Here is a 17,967-nt window from a genome sequence, read left to right as displayed (position 1 = left end):
ATTTATATAATTTTTAAGACCTCACATATGATTAACATTTTTGCAAAGCTATTACCTCCAGTGTAGGGTTTCCAGTTATAATACTTTCCCCGGAAAGGCATATTGTCAAAATCTGCACACTGCTTTTCTCGAAAATCACGGGCCCCTGAAGGACACGGCTAAAATAATAAAAACGAAAAAAGGTTAACTTCTTCCAAAATATCAACACAAAAGAAAATGCTTATATGCTTAATTGGAAATACAATCACGCAAGAGACTAGGAGGTCATTCCCTACTTTAACTTGTGGCTCTCCGGTTCTGAAGCTTGTTCAAGTGTCTATTTTGCAATATTAGGCTGGCATGAAGTAACTGAAGTAATTTAAACAAACGCAAGTGTTACATAACAGCTTCCATAAAACTGGAACAATTTTTTAAGAATCATTTTGGTAAGAGCGGTATGCTCAGTAATACTGTACTAAGCAGCTGCATAGAGACAGGTTATTAAGACATCAAGAAAAACATCAGAACACTTCCTACACAGCTGTGTAGCCTTCACAAAACCATTGTGTTAAGGCTGAGAGTGAGAAAGATATCATGCTGGGCTCCAAGCATGAAGTAGTAAAAACTGCTTTCATTTAAACTTTCATTACTTTGCATTCCTAATTAAAAAACTGAAAAGTACCTTTTTTTACTTGAAAGAAGGGTAGATCTAACTGAAATTTGCCTCACAAAGAATTATAGGAGAAATAGAATTCTTTGCCATTTCTCACATTTTTCATCAGCAGGATCAAAATAATAATGACAACTAATCTTGAACACACCAAGAATTTAGACAGCATATTAAACATTGTTATCAATGCTTAAGTACCCACTGAAATTGCAAGCTTCATCAGACAACTTATTTGAAATACAGATTAAAATAATTTTTACATTTAAAGCGAACAAAATTTCTCTGACAGAAATCAAAGGTGTTAAAAATACTACTATTTTATGAGCAACAGAAGAGTCCATTTTATGGCAGTATTACTTGTCTTCCTATGTATCTAAGTCATACACTTAGCACTCTTTAGGAATCTGAAATGCATTTAAGTGAAAGGGGTTCTATAAGCACGGACAATAAAAATTCACTGCACAATGCAATTATTAACATGATACTTCTAATTTCAGTATACATTAATCAACCTCTGCAACATGATTCAGAAACTAGAAAATTTTTCTGCAATTTTGAAGCTGTTGTGATAAAAATTAAAACAGCGGACTTCAGACAACATTTAAATTTTAAATTTTCTCTACAAATCACTATTATCTCCTAATTAAAAATATATTTTCAATAGAACACATTTACTGATAAAAAAGTAGTGTAACTACTGTAATTCAATAATTCTGATGATGATAACAGTCAGAATAAAAACCAACCATGTAAATAATATGAAATTTTTAAAAGTTTTTAAACAGTAACACAAATTAAATTTGTCTCTGCATCATATTCTCTAAGCAGTAGAAGTATCAGTCTTGACCCATCTCAAAACTCGAGTCTGAATTTCTCTGATACTGGTCACTACACCCTGTTCTTCAGTCCCACTTGCTTAGCTACTATTTACTTGGCTGGTATTTTAACTGCATGAAGCTCGTGTTACAAGTTAATTAAATCTTGAGCCCTCAGCGCAGCAAAGACATGGACCTGTTGGAGCGGGTCCAGACAAGCGCCACAAAAATGATCAGAGGAACCATGAAGCACCTCTGCTATGAGGACAGGCTGAGAGGGTTGAGGCTGTTCAGCCTGGAGAAGGCTGTGATTGTGGCCTTTCAGAACGTAAAGAAAGCCTACAGGAAAGATGGAGAGGGACTTTTTAGCAGGGCCTGTAGCGACAGGACATGGGCTAATGGCTTTAAACTGTAAGAGGGTAGATTTAGATTAGATATAGGGAAGAAATTCTTCACTATGAGGGTGGTGAGGCACTGGCACAGGTTGCCCAGAGAAGCTGTGGCTGCCCCCTCCCTGGCAGTGTTCCAGGCCAGGTTGGATGGGGCTTTGAGCAACCTGGTCTGGTGAAAAGTGTCCCTGCCCACGGCAGGGGTTTGGAACTACATCATCTATAAAGTCCTTTCCAACCCAAACCACTCTATGATTCTACAAAATCACCCTCTTTAACGAAATCCTTTTTCTAAATAGTTAGGACAATACAATAAAATATGAAGGTTAGTAAAGAAGGATCAAGACTTCCATATTTATGGTCTTAAAAGTCTTGCAATCTGCTCTTTGAGATGTAGTCTCACTTCTCTTGTTTGACAGTGATCTTGGATCTATTTTGAGGAAGCAGTATCACTTCACAAATGATTTGGATAATGGGAATGAGTATACCCTCAACAAGTTTGCTGATAACACACAAAAGGGAGGAGTGGTTGATACACTAGAGCGTTGTGCTGCCATCCAGAGGGACCTTGACAGGCTGGAAAAATGTGCCCACTTCAACAAGGAGAAGTGCAAAGTCCTGCACCTGGGGAGGAACAATACCATGTCCCAGTACATGCTGGGGGCCAACCAGCTGGAAAGGAGCTTTGCAGAAAAGGCCCTGGAGGCCCTGGTGGACATCAGCCAGCAATGTGCTCTTGTGGCAAAGAAGACTAATGGTATCCCGGGCTGCAACAGGAGTGTCAATAGCCAGTCCAGGGAGGTGATCCTTCACCTCTACTCAGTGCTGGTGAGGTCACACCAACAGTACTGTGTTCTTTTCTGTGTTCCTCAGTACAGGAGAGACATGGCCATACTGGCTATAGTCCAATGAAGGACCATGAAGGGCCTGGAGCATCTCTCAACAAGGAAAGGCTGAAAGAGCTGGGATTGCTCAATTTGGAGGAGAGAAGGCTCAGGGCAGGGATGTCACCAATACGTACAGGATGTCACAAATACGTACAAATATTTCAAGGGAGGGTGTAAAGAGGATGGAGCCAGGCTTCTTCCAGCGGTGCCCAGTGACGGCAATGTAGGCAATGTGCACAAATAGAAACACAAGTTCCTCCTGACCATCACAAAACATTTTCTTACTGTGAGGGTGACTGAGCACTTGTACAGGCAGCCCAAATAGGTGGTGGAATCTCCGTTCTTGGAGACACTCAGAAGCCATCTGGACACAGTAATCTGTTTGAGGTTTGAGCAAGAAGGGCTGTACAAAATGATATCCAGAGGCTCCCTTGTAAGCAAAGCAAAGTCTTTCTTTTACCCTATTAAATACCAATGCAGTTTTTGCAACAATTTAAACTGCTAAAATCACTGTCTGTATCCTCTTCTCTTCTTGAACACAGCTTGGCAGTCTGACAGAAAACCAGCTATACATATGCACAGCCTGCAATCACACTGCTAACTAGAACAGGAGACAGGGATGGAAATACCTGGAAGCAGATAAAGAAACTGTGCGGAGCAAAGCCCCTCATACAATGTTCCTGCTTTCTTGATATTTTATCTGGTTTTGGTAGTCCTACCCATTAAATCCTGGTCTCCTATACTGCAAGTACTGTTAAATTAATTTCACAAAGTAATATACAAATTCTATCAAAGCTTTTACACAACCCAGTGTCTCTGGCTCTAAAAATGCAAATCCATCAATCCATAGGCAGATTTGGTGACCTTTGCAATAAAATAAGTTTCCATTTTTGTGGCTAAGTCCTCTCAGTGAATACTGACAAGTGCTAGCCCTCATCTCAAGATCATGCTCTTTGTCCAAATCATTAGTCTGAAGTTTTCAAGTGGATTCAGTGTAGTTTTCGAGCTGGCCTTCTGAAGACTGCAATTGCCAAATGATAGCATGAAAACTGCAACACTCTAATCTGAAGCATAAAATGCAACTTGTAAATTTGTTGTTGTTGTTGCACAATTTTCCTACCTTCTTTTAGTATCTCAGTACCTTAGAGGAAGTAAAACTGAAGGCTATGACCTCAAGAAATGCACTCAAAATTGTGCCTGATTCGCCTACAACAAAATAACCTATTCAGTTGATGTGGGGAAAGCAGTGGAGATTGTCTACCCGGATTTCTCTAAGGCTTTCAACACGGTTTCCCACAGCCTCCTCCTAGAGAAACTGATGCGTTATGGTCTAGACAAGTGGTCTGTACCTTGGGTGGAAAACTGGCTGACAGGGCGCACCCAGAGGGTGGTGGTAAATGGCTCCTTTTCAAACTGGCAACCTGTCACATGTGGGGTCCTCCAGGGATTGATATTGGGCTGAAAGCTGTTGAATATCACTTCATAAGTGATCTGGATGATGGGACCAAGTGTACTCTGATGAATTTTGCTAATGATATCAAAGTGAGTAGGGAAGTGGATGCTTCAGAAGGGAGAGCCACCCTGCAGGAAGACCTGGATAGGCTGGAAGAGTGGGCTAACAAGAGCCTGATGAAGTTCAATAAAGAAAATGTAAGGACTTGCACTTGGCAAAACATAATCCAGCAATGCGGCACAGGCTGGGATCTACCCAGATGGACAGCAGCTCTGTGGAAAGGGACCTGGGGCTCCTGGTGGACAATAAACTCAATATAAGTGAACAGTGTGCTGCTGTGGCAAAGACAGCCAACAGGATGCTGGGTTGCACCAACAAGGGCATCACCAGCAGAGACAAGCAAGTCATTATCCCACTCTGCTCAGCACTTGTCAGGCCACACCTGGAAAACTGTGTTCAGTTTTGGTGCCCGCTATACAAAAAAGACCTGGACAGCTGGAGAGAGTCCAGAGAATGGACACAAAGATGATCAAAGTACTGGGAACCCTGCCATATGAGGAAGGGCTGAGAGAACAGGGTTTGTTCAGCCTTGAGAAAAGCAGACTTAGGGGAGAACTCATCACCACGTTAGAGTATTTAAAGAGTAGTTACAAAGAAGACAGAGACTCCCTTTTCACAGGGAATCACATGGAAAAGACAAGGGGTAATGGGTACAAGTTACTCCTGGCGAGAATCTGATTGGACACAAGAGGAAAATTTTTCACAATGAGAACACAATCAGCCATTGAAATAATCTCCCCAGGGAAGTGGTGGATTCCCCCAGTATTGGACACTTTTAAGATTTAGCAGGACAGGGTGCTGGGCCATCTTGTCTAGACAGTGATTTTGCCAGGAAGGGTTGGGCCAGATGTTCCTTGAGGTCCCTTCCAACTTTGTTTTCTATGATTCTATGAAAATAACAGGCACAGAAATTCAAAACCTTTACTGCAAGGTAAGCTGCAATATGTATTCACAAAATGTCAGCTTTTTGGCACTGTTTCTGCAGGTGCTCTCTTCCCAAAGTAAATGTGCAATACTGCTTCTCCCTATTGGGTAAGATATTTCACTGTTTTCATGCAGTTACAGTACGTGGATAACTTGTCAAGCAATAAGCTGCTTGTGTTTCCAAATACTCTTTAGGAGAGTGCAAGTCATGAGGTAGGAATTTAACAAATGTATAAGAACTTAAAATCAGGTCTGAAGAACATCCTGAGAAGGTGATGAAATAATTCAAATTTTGAGTAAAAAAGCCCATTTGCTTTAGTAAGGACACAAACAAAAAAATTAAGACTGAAGCAAAAATAAATTATCTGAAGAGTATTAAAAAATCATTGAACGAACATTGACACGACACCAAACATTTTATCTCACAGACATCTGTTTATCTGGGAGCTTAAAGTCAGGCAGACTTCAGTAATTGAACTCACTGTTTTCTACTAACAAAAGGCTACACTACACCTCACAGCAGATGAAAAACACAGCCAGATGGGTGCCAGTTGAAATTCAGGTACCATCCCAAGACATAGCTCCTCACACGAACACATTTTAGAAAAAATATGCTCGAAAATTTGAAAATTTTAGAAAAAATATGCTTGAAAATATTAAAATTGTGAAAGCAACAAACACTATCTGTGACTGTATGCATAATGGAAGGAAACAACAAAAGCCATTTACCTGCAATTTTTTTTACGAGAAAAGACTGAAGAACAATAATCTTTTAATGGTACGTGTACATACATACTTTTATATACATAAACCATTCACAAAACTTGTAAACAAAATATGTTTCTTATCATATATAGAATGGAGGCTTTTACATTTTTAGATGTATATCAAATTAAGCTTCACATCCTGTATATATTTTAAATCAGATAATGTTAATTTAACTGAGTGATTATGTGCCTTGCAATTCTATTAGCATTTTTATTTTTTTATATCTCTTTTTTTTAATTAAAAGTACTTTGGTTGGAAAAAAACACTTATTTTTGCTAGACTTAGTGTGCTTGGTGGTAGAAAATAAGTTTGATGAGAGTGTTCTTTCTACCACCCTTTTGTTTCCATAACTCATCAGCTAATGTTCTTTTCTGCTGATCTCAATGTTTCCATTAGAAGACGCCTTTTGAATTAAGAAGTCATATATGGCTTTGGAAGTGTTTGATGAGAAATAAGCCTAGCAGGAGTGTGTGCACTATTTCCAAAGAATTAAAATGGTCAAAAGAAAGGGCAACAGAACTAACACCTCTCTGAAAGTATAATGAAATCAAAATGATGTGATTTTGGTTTATGAATAGTAGGAGCTCTGGGGAGTGCCAGGTTGAAAATTACAGATATGCAAAGATTGCTGACACTGCAAAATGAACTTCAACAGAAAAGAGATACAAACAATGACAGATTTGCACACTCTTAACGCTTATATTAATTAAACATACTATTCCATTAAAAATGTCAAGCACTAAGGATTATCATAAATCTTGAAACAAAATCTACTAGTCTCAGCAATTCTTAGTTATGTAGAACCCTAAATATTACTACAAAAGAAACAGACTGCTATCATCAAAACCATTAAGGCAGTAAATTTAAACTTCTGTAAGTACCAAAATGTTTATGCACTGGAAAACCATACTCAAAAAATAAGCTAAAAAAAATCATTCACAGTCAGACTGGAAGAACAGCATTTCCAAATTGCCTGACCTGAGTCTGAAGTTGTCCAAGATTTGTTTTTAAGACCTAGACAATGAAACACAAAGTTTCCTTTGCAAGATCTGGTTTAAATTCCTGATTAAAATCTGAGTATAGGTAGGGAACGAACATTTTGGAATAGAGGACTACAATTTTAAAAGATATTGATAAAATGGAGCAGTGGTTTGAAAAAGCAAAGGATGCAAATTACTACACTTGAGTAGGAACAATCAACTGTGCAAGCACAAGCTGAGGAATGGCTTCCTAAACAGCAGCTCTTAAGAAACGGATTTGGGCATTACAGATCAACAGAGACTAAATAAATATTGTCACTCCTGTAAGAAAAATTAACACAATACTGAAATGAATAAACAGAATCCCATCACTTAGATGACATAGTAAGTTCGAAGTTATACTTATCTCTGACAGGCCTCCGCTAGAATTCTGTGCAGAGGTTTGGTCACCACACTTCAAGAAGATGTGCGCTACTGGGATCCCAAAGGCTGTTAGCACAGAGACTGTCTATTGTAAAGAAGACTAAGAAGAGACAAGATAGTGGTCTGCAAACACACGAAAGGCTCCCAAAGAGGGAATATTATCAGCTGTCTTCTTACTCGGAAAAGAGTAAGTAAGGGTCTTAAAGGATGGGAAAACACACAGTATATTTCACAAAAGCTGTCCTGACTACACGGATATCGAAGAATCCTAATAATATCTCCCACATCAGAGGTATTTCAAAACAGGTTAGCTGCCTAACCATCATATAAGAATCATTTAATGACAGTTGATTCTGCCTTTGAGCCAGGGAATGGCCTTAATGGCCTCCTCAGATACCTTCTAGATGTGTCTTCTGTGACCCTGTAAGATTCCTCTCTGTAACAAATGAATAGAAAGACCATAAGAGAAGCAAAACTACTTAAGAATAAAACTGTCTGGAAAATGTCTGCCAATAAGAAATAAAATATGATAGGAATAAAACAAATCCTAGAAACATTTCAACAGGATCGCTAGGTAGCTATGGTACAATTGTTAATAATAAAACAGCACTAAAAATTGTTGCATATTTGTGAGGGACCAGGATTATGTATTATGTACACTTTCTTGTGTACTAGTTACTGTGGCAGATGCGAAATAATATCTATTGCAGATAAGCATTTTAAATAAAAATGCCTGGACAATTATCTCACAAGAGTCTTCAAAGAGTTAAGGGAGAAGGGATCCAGTTTGCCAATGTGATTTTTTTGACGAGTTTTATTAGACTGTGTGTACAAACTGAAATAGTGCTAATGTAAAAAGGTCATTATTTGAAAAGGACAAAAAATATTCTTGGTTACAGTTTGCATGATATCAATCCCAAATAAACAGAAAAGTTGGCAGAGACTTGACTGATATGGGTTTAAAAGAAAGATAACTAATAATACATAACACTAGTTCATATAAGAATAGGTTTTATCAATTAAAACTTCTTACAGTTTCTGGTTAAATGAAAAGGATAATGAAACATGCTTATGATAAGGCACTTAACTTAGTAATACACAACATCCTGACTGAAAAATAAAAGAAACAAACCTGTACTAGTTCCGTAAAGCATACATTAATTTATTAAATATTGACTGACAGATTTCAACAGACAGATTTCAATAAGGAATCATCACTTAGTTGGTGAATTTGTAGGTGAATTTCCTATCAACTGTAAGGATAAGAAACCCACTCCGTGTTAGTCCACATTTTCATTTGTGAATTGGAACTATGAAAAAATTTCTTGTTTATGAAGTCTTCCAATTACGAAAAGATCATCTGTGCGAAAATAAAGATGAAGGTAAATAAATTCCAGTGGATCATCATATAAGCTGGATCCATTCAAACGAAAACTGCACATAGAAAAAAATAAGATGGTCAAAGTTTCAGAACAGTGCACTGCAATCTGGAAGTCTGTATGACCAGAAAAAGTTTTACAGCTCCTAGTGAACAAGCAGCTTACCTTCCGTTTCTTTTACAGCACTGTGGCTAAAGGGCCTAACACACTCCTTGGCTGTGCGAACAGCGCAGCTGCGGTTAGCAGTAGGAAAGTAATTTTTAATTTGGAAATTTGTAATACCACCTAATGAGAATAACCTCCACAGACAAGTTTGCAGAACTTATGATAACTAGTAATGATCATTAAAACAAATTATTTTCATGGAATCAGCATATTAACTATTGTATTTTTGCCTGAAATACACCAAAAGATAAACAGGTGAAACAAAACCTTTAGGTACAGACTCTCCTACTGTTACGAAGCTTCTTGATTAAAGAAGAAAATTAAGATGAATTTGAAGCTAAAATAATATGAAAGCCGGTTTATGTTTGTAGCACTACTGACTTGGAAACTTACTAGCGGAATTCTTCACTGGTGTGTACTTTTTTTCTGGTTCAATTTTTAACTTACTTGAATTTGTAATTTAGGTTCCTAACTTGATTTTATACATTTACACTCTGCCGCACCCCCTCAGTGGTAGTTCATTATTTGATGGGTTCAGCTCTATAATAAAACTGTGTGATCATTCTGGTAATACAAGAACCACCGGATACCTGCAGGTTTAAAACACACCGAAAGAAATACATTTTCACAGAATGTATAAGAGGACTGTGTAACACATTAGCACTGGAATTTATAAAGATATAAAAAGGGTTAAGATGGTTTAAAAGTGGATTCATGGAAGATACTTCCATTTGTGGCAGTTAGTGTGGTACAGATATAATGTGGAGCTCAAGAAATGTTTAGACACTTAGCTTCTGGAAACTCACACGGTATATCCACAGAAAAGTCAAGCCAAAAGTCTGCGATTTTTCCCTAAACACCTGTTATTGGGCACTGCTGGGAGACAAGACACTGGGCTAGACAGACCTTTGCTCTGATGTGGAATGCTCCTTGTTCACCTTCAACATGGTTGCTCAAGTTGAACTCACTCCAGGCTTTAATGAGAAGGCTCCAGCTGGGCATCACATTGACACAGGGATCCTAACATGCAGCAGAACACGTAGAGTGCTTGCAATACAGAAGTGTCCTACAGGATTATTTGCCAATAAAATGCAGAATTCACAGCTTTTCTGAACTGGGAAAAAATGCACCCATTGTTGCCAAAATGTGAACCAGAGAAGCCGATTATACTTTTACAGAGGAACAACATTTACTTACATCAGTATTACAGGAGCGATATCGTTTCCTTTCTCCAAGACAATATTTGCCTCCACCTGAAGGCCTGCAAAAACATGTTTTATGTGTTAGTGTATGTATTAGTACAAACAAAAGTTCATGAGGTATTCTAATACATTATTAGTATAAATCATTTAATAGTTTAATTGTAATCTGAACACATTAAAAAGGCATAGCTTTCAATTATTTGCTTGCTTTGTAAAACTAGAACGAGAAATGTGTAAACAACCTATGTGATACTGTTTTAATCTTCTCAGATTACACTAGAAAATATAACAAAATGAAGAAACACTGCCTGCTAAATACTGGAGCAAGCAAAGATTGCATTTTCTAGTTCAAGAACCTGATTCTGATTTGAATTAAGCAGTATTATATCTGAGGAAACTCCAGAGTAAGCAGGTTTCTACTAGTGTGAATAACGCATTGCCTCTTAGCTTCCCATATGGTTCAAGAACCTTATCTGTCTTCCACAGAGGTCAAATAATGAATTAACATTGAATTAAATAGAAGATTAATCAGACCTCAGCTCTTTGGCTCGTAACTTGAAAGCATAAAGGAAAAACACTTGATGTTTGTTTTATAACAAAGAAATAGAATAATTTGCAATTAACTAAGAAGAAAATAAATATTATTTTTCACATTACAGATATCTAACCAGGCAACAGTATCCTTGAACTGAAAAGGAATTATCCTCCTAATGCAGACACACCCTCCCATGCAAATGTATTTGATGGCTGTACTGTTAAACATTTTAAAATTTCAACACCTTTCAACATACCAACCCATATACACGGTGACAGGAAAAAAATCTTGGGAAATCACTTACGCTCCAAACAAACTTTTCACTAGCATTTTTACATACTGCTGTGAAAAAAATAATGAATTTAATTTATTATTCTCTCAGTAACAGTCTGACATGATATTGATGCATATGGATAATTTTTGCTTTTGAATCCATTCAGTAAGTAGCGCTGCTTGCCACATCTGATAGTTATTGCTAATGACAGGAGGTGAACAGACCACCTCAACATGGCAGTAATGTGACATTACATTGTCTGTCTTGCAGAGCACAGTGGAAAGCTGATGTACAGAGCCTGGCTTGCAAAACATGGGTACAAGCAACAAAGAATCTAAGTGTGCATAGAGGACAAGATAAGAAAGAAGTGACAAAAGCCACAGAATGCATTTTCACAAAAGCAGCACAAAAGCTTAACGTTTTCAAGAAAAAGTGGTCTTAAAAACTAATAATGGAGATGAAAATATCAGTTCTGGGACATGACAAGAACAAAACACAGCGTAATAGAACTATCCTTCTGCAAAGACCTATAGCTGTGACGGTGTAACCAGAACAGGGCAAGCAGCAACAGAAAAAAGCAGTGATTCACTCAGCAAAGAACAGCAATGGCAGTAAGTAAGCATTCCTCACCTGAGAAGCGCTAGCGACAGAGAGAGGAGCACTCACCTGACAGACTTTCGTTGGAACAGTACTCAGGACATCGGAAAGCAAACAGATGACAGGACCAGTACAGATACACACAACAGATCAAGCTGTAGTGCAGAAGCTGGCCCCTCTCGAGAGAGAGTACATGGACGAACAGGGAGTAGTGACAAGGAGAGGAGTTGCTGAATTGTTTTAATAATATCATTAACTATGGTTAATAAGTAAGCAGTTGTATGCAGTTGTATGCAAAAGCTTGGAAATACTGTGGGGTTTTTTTTAGTAAGTAACTGGCAGTAGTTATTTTATATACTAGACAAGCATTAGAAGTAATACACTTTAAGAAAGAAATCTAAGACATAATTTAAATGCATTTTGCATGAACATCAAGTTGCAGAAAGACGACCATTCTGGTTACTTCTAAATATAAATCCAGCTATCTTTAAAGTACTTAAGATATATTAAAAATATTAAAAGTATGTCCAGTGAACTTCTCCTGTTTAAGTGTTTCTGTCTGCTATTTTGAAGACAAATGCTGGCAAACTAGCAAAACATTTTTACAGATAACGTGTGAAACCACAGTTTTGAATACTTTCCAAATGTGTCTTTTTGTTGGCTCCAGCTTACTTTAGCTACTTACGCTGGACTGTCACAGTGTCTTATAGATGAGGAGACTCCTCCCCCGCAGGTCCTGCTGCACTCTCCCCATATTGACCACGGACCCCAGTCCCCATCTATGCTCTGGGGCCAAGTGCCAAAAGGTACGCACTCTCCCTGATAACACCACTGAAAGATTTCACAAAAGAAACACAAAATTAGCTTCCAGGCTGACAGAGTTATCAGGATAGAAAAATATAAGGGTCAGGCAATGACCAATTATAGGCATTAGCATTCTCTGTATAGATAACAAGACTAATATTTTACTTTTTCTAGCCATGTTTAGACATTGGTGAGGGTGTGTGTGATTTGTTAGTTGTCTTCACTAAGTCCTGAATTAAAGGTCTCCAACACACACCAGAAATTAAAGCAAGCTTAAAATAAAGATCTTTTTTCTTCATACATCCTCCTTAACGTTTCAACATAAAAGGAACCGCAAGTTGCTTACATTCTTTTAAACACTAAGATTCATTTCTAAGATTAGTTTAGTAAAACAGCCTCCATTTAGGATTCATGCAGGGGCTTCATTACGCAAAATGAAAAATTCCCCCTGATAGTATTTTAAAAAAAGTATTCCCTTACATTTTAAAAAAAGAAAATCTGGACGAGGTTACAATGGAAGAAGAATTTGTGGCAGTACTTCATTTATACTAACCCCACAGACATAATAAGAGTAGTGCCAAAACATTAGACATGGTACAGAAAATTATTATGTAATAGTGACTGGCCATTTGTTCCGTGACAGAATTCACATGTGTACTTCACTCAGGCAAACACTTAAACTTTGCAATATTGTTATTTACATCAGACATACAAAACGACAGACATTTTGCACAAATGGGTAATTGTTAAAATAAGTTTATAATTTCCTTAGTCAGAAATCTTTTTTAAACCATTCAGAAACAATCCTGGAGCCCATAGTTTGATTCACGTTCTGGTGTTTAGTGCATCACTGAGAATCATCAGTAGCTTGGTGAGATAACGCTTTCCTACTGTTACAGACAGAGTAGAGCACAGCCTCAGGTCTACTGTGACCTGAATGCACATTTCACTTTGAAAAGGTGGGCATCTGCTATTCAACTACCTTGAATTCCCATAACAGACAATTTCCAAAAATAAACCCAGACAACTTCTATGTCCAAAATCAGCCATATAAATTCGACAAAAGACAGAGATGTGCACCGAAGACATGGACAGACAGACATATCCCTGACCACCGATAAGAACTACCAGAAGACTCAGTGCTGACTTGATACTAATAGGTACAGCAAAGCCAAATTTTCTCTTCTCCTGAGTGCTAAGGCTCACCTAAAGCCTCAGTCCCAGCAGTGTGGGACACACATAAACCAGTAAATAAAACCATTCAAAATGACCTGAATTGCCCTAGGTTTCTCTGAAAGCAACTGAAAAAAGAGAATTTAACCTCCAGATATTACTCAGAAAGAAAAAAAAGGAGTTTGATGTGAAGAAGAAATGTACAGAGTGTTAAAGAAAATGAATAAAAATCCCAATTTTTTTGGCGAGAAATTTCATTTTGAATAAAAGGTACTTCTACACTGTCAAACATGTCAGAATCTAAGTGTGTAGCTCTCAAGAATGTACATTAAAATTATATATTAATATTAAAATCATATTAATATTAAAAAGCGAAACGCGCAGCATTCTTTTTCTAGCCACATTCATTTGCGCTTCTTCTCTCAAAACTTTTTTATCCTCCATGACCTCTTGTTTCTCTGTAGGTGCTGTACCTGTTTTAAAACACAGTTGTTACAACCCAGCACATTTCTGTTTATAAGCCTCATCCTCTATCAGTTACAGAAACACAAAACAAGAATTAATGTGCCTACAGAAAAGACAAAGCAGACTATTTCAAATCTCAAGTTCAAAATGCATTGCCCTTTCTACAGGTCTGGCCATGTGTCCTGGGTTTGTCTGGGATAGTGTTAATTTTCACGCGCCAGTAAAGCACACAGCCGGGCGGCTGACCCAAAACTGGCCCAACAAACGGGGTATTCCCTACCCTGTGCTGTCATGCACGGTGCTGAGTCGGGGGAGCTGGCCGGGGGGAAGGCAGTTACAGCTTGGGAGAGCGTGGGGCATCGGGCGGTGAGAGTTGCTCTGTGCATTTCGCTGTTTGATTTGTATATTCTTATCAGTATTGGTGTTGTTACTGTTCGCTTCCTTTACTGTTCTGTTAAACTGCCCTTATCCCAACCCACCAGTTTTTTGCCTTTCTTCTTTCCATTCTCCTCCCCACCCCAGCGGGGGGAGGGGCGACAGAGCAACCACATGGCCCTTTGGTGCCGGCCACAGCCAAACTATGACACCAGGACAGAGTTTTCCTCATACCGGCCCATATGGTGCTGTGTTTTAGGTTTGCAACCAGCACGGATAACATGTCAATGTTTTAGCTATTGCTGAACAGTGCTTGCACACTATCAAGGCACTCTCAGTTCTACCACCTGCCATCGAAGCGAGTAGGCTGGGAGGGGGCAAGAGGCTGGGAGAGGACACAGCTGGGACAGCTGACCCCAACTGACCAAAGGGATATTCCATACCATATGACATCATACTCTGCAGCTAAACTGGAGGTGGGGGTGTTTCCAAAGTAGCCACTGCTCAGAGACTGGCTGAGCTACTGTTTGCTGTTGGGAGGTACTGAGCGAGTGCCTTTGATTTCTTGTTCACCGCTTCTTTTTTTTCCTCTCACTTACTAAACTATCTCAGTCCATGAGTTTTTTCTCACTTTTGGCCTTCTGATTCTCTTCCACGTCCCAGGGAGGGGGGGGGAGTGAGCGAGCGACAGGGTGGCGGCCTAGCTGCTGGATGGTGTCAACCCACCACACCCTTATTCAGGAAGGAAACCAAAGACAAGGTTTCATGGAGTTGTACTGAGGAAAGGAAGGTTCATCCTTCTTGGAGTTCTGAACTCACAGATTTATGTTTATGCCAATAAGAAGGTATCCATTACAGGATCTTAACTTTCATATGGAGCTTCTCTTAAGTCCAGACTATCACTGAACGTCTCCATAACACCATAATACAGTCTGTATAGTGAACTCACATTTTTAGCTAGTGTGGATATATTCGTATGGCACAGTGTTTTGCAATGCCTCTAATGGTACAATTACAATGGAGAATGAAATTTGATTTACACATAAGGTATCAAAATCTTCCGGCTTTCTTCTCATTATAGTGATAAATTAAAGAACGATTTTAATAACTAAAGACAATAATCTCCTTGCAGCATTGTATTGAAGATGCCACACAAGTACACGAACAATTATCCAATGCTAAAGTCAAAAGCTAAAAATTAAAATGCTTTGAAGAGTAAATATGTATGTTAATAATTTAATTAATAGATCATACTACAAATATATCAAAATCAAAGTTAAGAAATGAAAGACATTCCAAGTGAAACCCACAAGAATATCATATATGTAAAACAGAACATGCAAACCATCCTAACTCTATACTATTATGACTGTCTACAATAGGCAGGTGCATTTTACCTGCTTTATTTTTCCAAAGCTGTGTAAAATCCCTGTGCTCTGTAACTTCCTCCGTTGTGCAAACATTTGCCTACCACGTTCCCATATTCCCCTGTAAAACCCCCCTAAATGCTGGTTTTAATCCTCTACTGAAGTTAAATCTGAGGACTTACTGCTCACTTCGGTGTCTCTTAATTTTCTAGTGAAAATTTATCTTTCAGCAGAAGCCAGTGATGCATAGAATCTCTGTCACAGTAATTCAAAATTACAAAAAATCTTCATTATTTCTAATGGCACCACAGAAATATGCTTTGTCCACAAATTATAGCAACCTCATCTGCTATAATGAGGTAAGGACTGTTGAGTAACCAGTATATGAAGAAACAAGAGGAGGTGACAGTTACTTTAAAAGAACAATCCTTCATGAAAGGTGTAGAACTGAAATGTTAATTCTTCTCTAACACTGAATAAATAACTTGCAATTAGTTCAACTAGAAAGACAATGGCGATGTATTTGAATATGTATAAAATGTGCAAAAAACTGAATAATGTAAGCAGTCAGTCTGAAATTTTTCTTCTAGAGATCATTAACAATTAAATAAAACCTGATATTGAGGCACATTTGAGATCACTTTTATATGAATATTAGCTATCTAAAATGACTAAGATTTAAAGTGGCATGCTTTTAGAAAACTCACACAGCAAGTACTCTAATATTGAGGAAAACTGATTTCAGCTTTTGTAGGGAGGGAAAACAAGATTAATTCAATTTACATTTGTCCTCCCAACTTTAAAAATTGTACTTTCAATCATTGCTTCTACAATTATTTTGCAAGAAAGCTTCATGTCCAACAACAGCTTAAATTTACCTTAGCTTAATGTCCAATAATAACTTTAATCATCACATAATCTAGCTATTTAAACTGTCCTTTCAGTACACTGTGTTTTCACTTTTTGCACATTTGCCCCTCATTTACATTGCTAGCATGGATCTAAACAATGATGTCAGAAAAGGTTATTTTTTTTAATTGCTTTAAATTGAAAGATAAAATAAACATTCTTATCAATGTCTTATTGTTTTACAAGCACCATTTCCTCACCAGAATATTTTTAATAATCAGTTAGTTTAACTTCACAAACACATCTCTGGGTATACCAGAGAGAAATTTCATGCATATTTACAATTATTATTACAAATTAGGAAAAAGTGTACCTTTTTGAACCCAGCTGATACACAAAACCCTTCACCAAAGCATGAACATATTAAAGCTTCAAAACAGAACAGATGTACAAGTTCCATCAGCAGCAAGAAAACATTCTATTCTCTTTCCCTGTATGCAAAAAACAGCTGAGTAACTTTTATGGAACACACTCTAAAAACCTTATAGGTAGGCAGATTTCTAAAGTGGAAAATTTCAACCCAAAGAGTTTGGGAAGTTTATATAGGCAACTGAAAGAAGGTTTTATAATGGAGTGTCAGGCCATTTAATTGCCAATAAGATATTAATGCAATTGCATCAAATGTTGCTTTGAGTTAGCAGTTACACCAAATTTACCTTAGTGTAACTAAAAGCAGAAATTGACCCTCCAAATAAGATGATGTACTCTGAAAACTTGTTAGGCCTTTACAGAGGGGAATCTAATTTATTACATATTTGGACAGAGCCCAGCAAAACAGGGCCTGATTTGGTTGTGGACTTTAGGCATGACTGCAAGATAAATACAGTAATAATGATGATGACAATAATGATACTGATAATAATAATAATAATAATAATAATAATAATAATAATAATAATAATAATAATAATGTGTGTTATAGAATTGTAACCTATTATTTTCTCCTTAACATGTGGTAAGGAGAACTACATATTTGGAAAGAGCTCATGTTTTCTAGTTTTTTTGCTGTCAGGAACTATTAGTTTACAGAAACCTTTGAAGTTACAGTTTACAGATACAATTTTCTGCTGTCAACAGGCGTGAACAGGTTACCTTTGTACAACAGTACAGACTCTCTCATTTCCCTCTAAAATCTAATGATGGAACAAGATACTGATGACTGGAAAAAGATGTTTTGTGCAGAGCAAACTGATAACAGCCTCTGGCAAGGGGACACAGCAACAGTGTCTTAAAACATCTTAACTTGTTCATCATAGACTCATGGTTTAAAAAATATAAACAGCGGTAAATTGCTCCTGATCATTAACAAGGAGTGGTGGTTCCAAAAATAAACCTAGACTGTTGATTTAAGAGCAGGGCTTCTAACATTTTCTA

General features: G+C 37.6%; 1 protein-coding gene across 1 annotated transcript in view; it reads right to left on the bottom strand.

Annotated features, from left to right (window-relative positions):
- Window positions 1-17,967, bottom strand: part of ADAMTS6 (ADAM metallopeptidase with thrombospondin type 1 motif 6) — a 151,489-nt gene that overhangs the window by 42,455 nt on the left and 91,067 nt on the right. The window contains exons 13-15 of the mRNA XM_075447303.1: window positions 12,186-12,331; window positions 10,090-10,153; window positions 56-158 (exon numbers count right to left, since the gene is read on the bottom strand). Coding sequence (XP_075303418.1) covers window positions 56-158; window positions 10,090-10,153; window positions 12,186-12,331 — 313 coding nt within the window. The remainder of the gene's footprint in view (window positions 1-55; window positions 159-10,089; window positions 10,154-12,185; window positions 12,332-17,967) is intronic.

Source organism: Opisthocomus hoazin, chromosome Z, assembly GCF_030867145.1.
Source record: "Opisthocomus hoazin isolate bOpiHoa1 chromosome Z, bOpiHoa1.hap1, whole genome shotgun sequence".
NCBI classification, from domain to species: domain Eukaryota; kingdom Metazoa; phylum Chordata; class Aves; order Opisthocomiformes; family Opisthocomidae; genus Opisthocomus; species Opisthocomus hoazin.
The sequence above is the reverse complement of the archived record's forward strand: the minus strand, read 5'-3'. Positions and strand labels throughout refer to the sequence as shown.